General features: G+C 42.5%; 1 protein-coding gene across 1 annotated transcript in view; it reads right to left on the reverse strand.

Annotated features, from left to right (window-relative positions):
- Positions 1-7,702, reverse strand: part of LOC129833503 (tumor necrosis factor receptor superfamily member 16-like) — a 49,269-nt gene extending 41,567 nt beyond the window's left edge. The window contains exons 1-2 of the mRNA XM_055898152.1: positions 6,993-7,702; positions 1,655-1,817 (exon numbers count right to left, since the gene is read on the reverse strand). Of these exons, the coding sequence (XP_055754127.1) occupies positions 1,655-1,817; positions 6,993-7,031 (202 nt within the window). The 5' untranslated portion in view covers positions 7,032-7,702. The remainder of the gene's footprint in view (positions 1-1,654; positions 1,818-6,992) is intronic.
- Positions 7,703-9,733: the final 2,031 nt, after the last annotated feature.

Here is a 9,733-nt window from a genome sequence, read left to right on the forward strand (position 1 = left end):
GCTGTAATCCATCACTTTGTGTAATTTGCTGATAATAATGATGAATTAGTCTCCATTCCTCATCCCCTCCCTTCCAGTTGTTCTTTTACCTCTCTATGTACACTGTCTGGTTGGCTGTTCACCACCTGACCAGCTGCTGTGGATGAGACTTTGATGTTAAACTGCCAAGTTCCAGGAATGTTTGGAGGTTACATTAAATTATATGTGCATACCATTTCTTTACACATTGTTGGGCAGCAGTTCACAGGCATCCCAGGCCAGTGTTGTGTCTGTAGGAGCTTGTTATGGTAATACTATATCAAGCAGCAACACAGGCCATCTTCTGACTAAATTACTTAATTGATCTAATTTTAGACCTCGTCTGTTCTGTGTCCTGCTCAAATTGTGTTGGAAGACACTGGCATTTCTGGGATTTGTAAAGGACCTCAACTGAAGAATACTTTGTCTGTGAATTGTCACAGTTGTGAAAGAAGATCCTATTTGTACGACTCAGTCAATAGAGCAGACCTGACACCAACCATGAGTCACAATGCACTCTGACATTCTGCTCATCCACCACAACCATGCAGTGACCTTTGAGAACTACATTTTGACTTATAGAAGTGCTGTAGAATCCAGCTGACTTTCTCTCTCTGGATTCTATTTCTATGCTATGCAGTGACCTATGAGAACTACACTTTAACTTCTACTATGCATCTTAATTACTGTAAAGGACAACAACAGAAAGAGAGTGAAAATGGTGAAACAAAGCCTAAGATGAAGTGTATATGTATGTTTGCATAAAGGCTCTTCCTTTCTGTAGGACGTTCTAGCACAACATTGGCACCTCTCCCGTCCCGTTTTATCCTCCCTCTGAATCAGTGCTAATGGGTTTCAGCCTGAGTTGTAAGTGAACACATTTGGCCCCACTTACAGCCATCAAACATAGGAACCCCTGCCTGTTTATAAAGAACACTTTGCTATTAAAGCAGGGACAGAAGGCTTTTTTTAGTCATGTGCAAATTGGACAGTAACATTTTTGTTCAAGCTTTTTTCTGTTTTGATTGGATGGTTTTAGACGGTGGGGTATTAATGTGTAAATTGCCGTTGGTGGTGTAAATGAGTAGAAATGTGTAGTTCAGGGATTTTTCTGCCATTGAAATCATTGAGGTGGTTAAGTCCAAACAGTGTAAAAAGAGTTCTAATATACTGTATATATACTTTTTAAAATACATTTTCGGGATATTAAAACCCTTTTAGTGTGTACTTAAATGACTAAAACCAGACATAAAGAGTGTAAAAAAGATAATGGACCTATATATTTTTTTATAACATTGAGAACTAACAATCTCCAAAATAAAAACTAGACAGTCAGGGAGAATTGAAAATTCTAAAAACAATGAATTTAGCATTATAGATTTTGTTATTATGTTTGAGCAAAAGAACACAACATTAGCCATTCTTTACCCCGCCAAGATGGGGGCTTCTAAAATTATGACGCGCCGACGGGCCAACCGCGCCCCCTGCCATGCCCACCACCTAAGCCCCTTTTTGATCCAGAAGAAAACCTCTAGTTGTGCACCTGAAAATAGCTGTGTGTGCGTGCCTGTGTGCATGTGCATAATACAGTATGTCTGTATAGATGTGTACTTGTACATTTGAAGGATGAACTCACTGTCTAGGCACTGGGCGCAGACGGTCTGGTTGGCACCACACCTCCTCACCACCCCCTCTCCAGGTGGGCACACCTCGCAGCACTCTCCACCCTTGGTGTACTGGCCTGACTCACAGGGCACCTGCACCGCCCGCTCCGTCTTAGAAGCCACCAATACCCCAACCTGGCACAGACAGAGAAACAGACAGAAGGGTGTTAAAGCAGAGGTCACCCATAATACTGGCTCATAGAGGGGAATGTTTTGAAGGCAAAAATGACATCCAGATGCGTATTACAATCATGTTCATAATCTAACCTCGTATCATGATTCGCAATAAATAATTTTGTCTACATCTAAATCAGAGACAAATTCTTCTACAGAGCAATACATTGTCCCATCCTCAGAGAGCCTTCAAAGGCACATAAAGGCAAGCCTCAAGGTGCTCACACATGACTGGTCCAAGTAACACCTTTAAACATATGTGCCTAATGCACAACCTCGTGTTGCATGTTAGCACTTCAATATATCCTCCCCATACACACATAAACACACACACCCATGATTGCACACACACACACACACACACCCATGCATGCACACACTCGTGCACACATACACACACACCCACCCATGCATGCACACACTTGTGCACCCACACACATGCACACACACACACTTCCCCCCCAGAATTCCTGTTCCGATCATCCATGTCCAGCCCACTGCCCTTCACACTGAAGCTGTCAGTCTGCAGGGTGTTTACAAAGTCTCCTGAACCCATTCATTTATAAGGAGAAGATCTACCTTTGTTTTTCTAAAACTTGATTTGTGTTTTCTTCCCCATAGGGGTTACTCTCCTCCTTATTTATTCGCTTGTAGTGCAAATGTTAGTTGAATACTGCTGGCTGGAGCATACTGCAAGTCCAGGCGGGACTGTTTCGGGAAGTAAAGCATTTGAGGAGCTTCACTTTTTCTTTAAGGCCAAGACAAACGGAGCTGTCTACAGGGCTATTGGTCAGACTCATTACTGTTGATGGAGGGCCTGGGAGAGTTAACGTCCTTGTTTTTCATTCTAATTGCTAGGTGTGGTAAAAGACAGATTCCTCTCTGGAATTTGCATAACAAGTCCTCATATTGCGCAACTTAAAACTATAAATTCCCACACACACGCACGCAAAGGCATACACACATGCTGCTTCCTGCTACACAATCTTCTCTCTGTCTCTTTATTTCCATGCTTTTTCTCACTGCCTCTCTCCACTCTCCCTCTCTCTCCCCTTTGCTGTCACTTCCTCTCTCTCACTCTGGTATAAATGCCAAACAGCTTCACAGGCACAGGACTAAAGCATGTTTTCATACATACAATGCATTTAAATAAGGAAACAATAATGTGAAGCACATTCTGAAGTCATAATCATCAAAACCATTAGACTGAAATGCTTTCATGTTTAATGCCTCACATTTTACTAAGAAAAACTGCTGGTCTCTCTCTCACTGAGATGCCTTCTCTCTCTCTTTAACTGTCCCCCTCTCTCCCCCTCCCTCAGCCCCTGCTTTCATTCAGAAACAGATGCACTGAGAGCAGCCGCCAGCACAGCTCTCTCTCTCACTCTCTATCTATCTATCTCTCTCTCTATATATCTCTGTCTCTCTCTCTCTCTGTCGATCGACTCTCATCCGCTCTGTACATTTCTCCCTCTCTCTCTCTTCCCTCTCTCTATCTTCTTTGTATGGTCCTAAAGCACACCGTTGCCTCGTTTTGTACCACAATCCAATGATAAAACTGAGGAGGACAAAATGCAATTTCAGAATCCCCCCGTTCCCAGTGAAAGTTGTGCCTGTGACCCCTCTACTCTTGGCATGTCTCCCTCTGTTGGAGAATTGCCCAAAGCATTGTTAAACCACACATCAGCATATTTTCTTATCCTTACTAATTTATGCAAACCTTTGCACTAAACCTGTTTTTATTTGAATATGGTCTTACACTATAATCACCAGGTCGGGGAATTGTGAACTTGGAATGCCGCCCAAACCCCCAAGTTTATCTGTATTTGTGTGCATCTTGTCAGGGAAATAAACTGGCAATTTACCAGCTTCACCTCTGATAAGGAGCCTGCTACTCTCAACATGATCTGAGTGACTGAAAGGTGCTACATGGTCAATCCGACGTCTGCATTGGCCGTGCATCATTTAGGGTGATATGGCCTCTGCAGAAGTCAAGGTATTCATACTTCTTGAGCTTAGCGGAGCAGCGCAGAACTGTTAAGAAGGAAGTTGTCAAGGAAGTCCGTTTGTGTTTATAGAGGACCTCCTGACCTACAGTTGAAGTGGGAAGTTTACATGCACTCATGTTGGAGTCTACTTTGTGCATGACACACGTAATTTTTCCAACAATTGTTTACAGACAGATTATTTCATTTATAATTCACTGTATCACAATTCCAGTGGGTCAGAAGTTTACATACACTAAGTTGACTGTGCCTTTAAACAGCTTGGAAAATTCCTAAAATGATGTCATGGCTTTAGAAGCTTCTGATAGGCTAATTGACATAATTTGAGTCAATTGGAGGTGTACCTGTGGATGTATTTCAAGGCCTACCTTCAAACTCAGTGCCTCTTTGCTTGACGTCATGGGAAAATCAAAATAAATCACCAAAGACCTCAGAAAAACTATTGTAGACCTCCACAAGTCTGGTTCATCCTTGGGAGCAATTTCCAAATGCCTGAAGGTACCATGTTCATCTGTACAAACAATAATACGCAAGTATAAACACCATGGGACCACGCAGCCATCATACCGCTCAGGAAGGAGATGCGTTCTGTCTCCTAGAGATGAATGTACTTTGGTGCGAAAAGTGCAAATCAATTCCAGAACAACAGCAAAGGACCTTGTGAAGATGCTGGAGGAAACAGGTACAAAAGTATCTATATCCACAGTAAAATGAGTCCTATATCCACATAAACTTGAAAGGACGCTCAGCAAGGAAGAAGGCACTGCTCCAAAACCGCCATAAAAAAGCCAGACTACGGTTTGCAACTGCACATGGGGACAAAGATCGTATTTTTTTATAACTGTTTGGCCATAATAACCATTGTTATGTTTGGAGGAAAAAGGGAAATGCTTGCAAGCCGGAGAACACCATCCCAACCGTGAAGCATGAGGGTGGCAGCATCATGTTGTGGGGGTGCTTTGCTGCAGGAGGGACTGGTGCACTTCACAAAATAGATGGCATCATGAGGTAGGAAAATTGTGTGGATATATTGAAGCAACATGTCAAGACATCAGTCAGGAAGTTAAAGCTTGGACGCAAATGGGTCTTCCAAATGGACAATGACCCCAATCAAGGTATTGGAGTGGCCATCATAAAGCCCTAACCTCAACCCTATAGAACATTTGTGGGCAGAACTGAAAAAGTGTGTGTGAGCAAGGAGGCCTACAAACCTGACTCAGTTACACTAGCTCTGTCAGGAGGAATGGGCCAAAATTCACCCAACTTATTGTGTGAAGCTTGTGGAAGGCTATCTGAAACGTTTGACCCAAGTTAAACAATTTAAAGGCAATGCTACCAAATACTAATTGAGTGTATGTAAACTTCTGACCACTGGGAATGTGATGAAAGAAATAAAAGCTTAAATAAATCACTCTCTCTACTATTATTCTGACATTTCACATTCTTAAAATAAAGTGGTGATCCTAACTGACCTAAGAGAGGGAATCTTTACTAGGATTAAATGTCAGGAATTGTAAAACACTGAGTTTAAATGTATTTGGCTAAGGTGTATGTAAACTTCCGACATCAACTGTACCTATCATCAACCAATCATGTCAATGAGGAGCTATACGGAGCCCTCCGCATTGTCACAAAATTTGAGACGCGCACAGCGACGCGGTACGGAGCTCATTTTTGTGTCTGCGTGCCTCCCCTCCGTAGACTCCGCAATTGCATCACACCATCCACACGGAGCCTCCGACCACATTTTAGGATCAAGCATAAATTGGCTTTAAGTCTTTAACTCAAACGTGTAGAATAAGGCAATGCCCCCCCCCCCCACCACACACACACGCGCAAACACACACACGCAAACACACACACACACACACACGCAAACACACACACATACACACACCAGGTCACATTCCCAGCCTTGAGATGCCTGCTTTGCACTCTCCCTGATTTCATAGTCAATTAAAGACTATTTCTGAATCTAATTCTACGAACATGCTCTATACTACCACAATGTTATAAAGAAGCTGTCAAAACAGACTGCTCCTGAGTAATGTAGAGGGCTGTTCACATGGTGAGTGAATGAACAAGCCTTATTAGACCAGCAGGTCTTGAAATATCAGGAGGATTAGCCTATGACAGCCACTCACCAAATAATAGCAAATAGTTTGTAATCATCCCCATTATCATTATCATCACCCAACTATCGAAAATTCACATGCGTGTCATGAATTACTCAAAACTTTCTGAACTTCAGATAAGTCACTACCTCCACTTCAACAGAAGCCTACTGCCAAAAAAAAGAGAAATTATGTTTTTTTTAGGATTTCATAACAGGTTCATGCATAAAACTGTTATTAGATCACATACGGGCTGAAATGTTAAGGGTTTGATCAGTCATCAGTAAATGGCACAGATCTGTTTCATATATGCATACTCAGTGTTGGGGAAGCTACTCTGAAAATATATTTTACCAAGCTACCAATTACTTCACACTGGAAGAAGTTAAACTGGGTATATGGGTGAAGTAGGCAATCATTTTCTTTTTTTCAGCATTAGACCTGCCTAATTCTCACTTGAAACGTTAGTTTTTTTGTTTCTCATGCTAAATGACACATTCTGTTAACATATGACCTCAATTGCAATTTATCTATGGCATTTCAGGTGCACATATGAACGTATTTTAAGAACTAGTTTGAGAACAGTTTTTGAATGGATGGACCTGCTATGAAATCCTACATTGTAAAAGGAACCTTGGGCTACGGCACCTGCCTATGAAAAGCTTCCAGGATGGTTGTTCTATAAAGGATTCAGATGAAGAGCATGGGGAACTATAACTGTTATTAGAAAACACACATTCGGGTTTATTATGATCAGTTCTGAGATGGGGGGGGGGGGGGCTGATAAGCACCTTCCCTCCAGCAGTTCTCCTCAGATTAGTATCGTGACTAATTTGCCAGCATTAGATGGAGAAATACGAGGGACAGTGCGGGGATCCCCAGTCCACTACAACTACAGTGTTATAACGCAAAGTAATAAAATGCAAACAATGAACACGTTTCTCCCATGCTACCTATTCAATCAAAAGGAAATATGTCTTTATGAAATCAGAGTTATAAATCATGCCACTACTCACCACTCCAAACAACATCACCAATGATAAGGTACCCGCCATGCTTCGGTTTCCTACAGTGTCATAAACAAATAGACTATACTAAATGGATACTGCAAGGAACATACAGGACGAATTGTTCATTTTAATTCCAGTGGCAATTCTTTATCAATGAGTCCGCAGTGAATTCCCCATGCTCTTCGCTACCGTGTAGCGTTCGAGACCTTTTGAGAGTGAGATGCGTCGCATTGGCAGGCCACTGGTGCGTGCGTGCAGCGTTCCGGCGCAGGCTGACTGTACTGAGCGCTATCCAGCAGTGCACTGCGGAGGCAAGAGTCGTGCACGAACTGAAGAGAGGCACGTCCACTCTTTCCCGATTTACCCTGTGACTTCTGCAGTAGACGACTTGCACGATCTACACTTGGGATCATCAAATAGATTCAGACGCGCGTCAACTTTTTCTTGAGTGGAAGGTTGGGGGCAAGAACAAAATTACAAATCATTTGTAGACTTCAGATTTACCGCATTAATAAGAACAAACAGATATAATATTTGACTAAAACATAATAATTCCAAACCTTGCTTGTATTTGCATATGGTAATGTGTCTCTATATCATGCATGGGAATACTTGGAAACAGATATTCCAAATTAAAATAACTTGGAGCTGATTTACATTGTTTTATGTCCAACAATGAAAATGCAACAACAAAAAACACCTGCAGTACAAATTCGGCACTCGGGTGCCAGTTGGGGGACCCTGATCTACATAGAATCGGATCAACTAGAGTCACTTTTCTGACACTTCATCTATCTCTCTCTCTCTCTCTCTCTCTGTGTGTTTCTCTCTCTCGCTCTCTAGCTTTCCCTCCAAAGCGTTGCATTGCATGTTGTTTGCCAAAGAAAGCATCCCCGGAAATCTACCTGAAATCTACTGGGCAGATGCGTTTTTCACATGCAGTTTTATTGATCATTTCTAATTTATGTGGTCTGTATTATTGCGTCAACTGTATATTAATGAATGAATTTAATGAGCTGGTGCACACCCCAAAAGTTGGTAGAGGTGCTGGCCAACAGGGAGCAAACTAAGCAACAAAAAGCGTTGCATACTCTATATACAAGCTCCCTGTAATGTATTGGGTAAACCACCAACGTTTTGTCATCACTGTGCCTTCTTCAGGGTCTGGTGTCAAGCATATCATCATTCTAGGCACAGCTTGATTCTTGCACTTTTTACATGTTTACGTAATAGTAGCCTATAGCCTACAATATTTACCAGCTGCACCCCAAAAAATTATATATATACAGTATATGTAGCGAACAAACGAAGTGGGAAGCAAATCCAGGCGTGAAGGGCAAACACCCTACGTAACGCGACAATAGGGTTAACCCACTTGGTGGGAATTGTAAAGTGGCTCATATATCGAGGACCGCCATATTCCCCTTTCGAGCCGGTAGGCACGTCGGCTTTCTTTCAAACCCCTTCACAAGTATCTCTGCCTTTCGATGGCCCAACGGCCGCCATCCGAATTGACACCAACGTAGCGAACAGAGGGAGCGGCAAGCGAATCCTGGTCTCAGGCGTGAAAGGCAAACACCCTATGCAACGCGACAATAGGGTTAACCCACTTGGTGGGAATTGTAACATGGCTCAAAGAGCTAGGCTTTTTACCAGCCACAGCACAGTATCTTACACAATATAAGGATGCACCACAAGAGGGAGACTGCTTCACTTGCATAGTTGGTCATCCCTGAAGTAACGCCACTGTGAATGATCAGGCTATCAAGGTAAGACAGTTCAATGAGGGATGTGCACTTTCAAGAAAGAAACAACTGAATTAATATTGACTCATGTTTTACAATCCATTTTATAACATCATTTCATGTCATGTAATTTCATACCAAGGCTTACAACCGTTGACCTACGACTTGTACTTATCGTACCATGACACAACGCCATATGGTAAGTGAATAGAGTGAGAGACAGTGTGAATTTTCAATTGAGCCATTATGCTCATACACACACCTCTGGGATATGTTCTGTATTGAACCTGCCCATCAAAGCAGATCACATGGTCCATTATGTGGAGTTTTTGGACAGGCTCCATAGTCCTTGATGATACAGTAAATTTGGGAAGGCCACTGAAAGACCACTAATACACATCTGAGTTCTATAATTGTGTTTACTGCTCATTGAGGTATTTACACTTAAAGACAAACTAGTGTTGATGGCTATTGATCTCAGACAATTTGGCAGGGCAGAAGCCACCAATCAGGTTGCAGCACACTGAACCTGCTACCGTCACGTCCCACCTCCACTACAACCTTATTGTCCCCCTGACCCTGTCTGGCTCCACCCCTTCTGTACCTATCAGCTGAGGGGGTCTGCGCTACTCTATGGGCCCCCTTGTATTGGCAGGCTGGTTGGGTTTCACGGTTGAGATCTGAATACTCTCCTTTATTGATCTCTGGACACATCAATGATCCTACATCCTCCATCCTCCCAGAAGACCAGCCCCCACTCCTCACACCCCCACGTCCCCCATCCAGAGGACACGGACCAACCAGTCAATTTAATCTAAAACATTGCATAGGAAATATACAAGTAAGAAAGTCTTCTACTGTGTCACTGACCTTTACAGATGGTGTCACTCAAGTTGTTTTTTGTTTGTATGCATGTAGCCACAATATGACTCTTAAGACTATATTATTATCCATGATGGTAGGTGGTAGGCCTACCATAGTTTGTTGTCATACACTTGGTTG

This window comes from Salvelinus fontinalis, chromosome 34 (assembly GCF_029448725.1).
Source record: "Salvelinus fontinalis isolate EN_2023a chromosome 34, ASM2944872v1, whole genome shotgun sequence".
Taxonomy (NCBI): Eukaryota; Metazoa; Chordata; class Actinopteri; order Salmoniformes; family Salmonidae; genus Salvelinus; species Salvelinus fontinalis.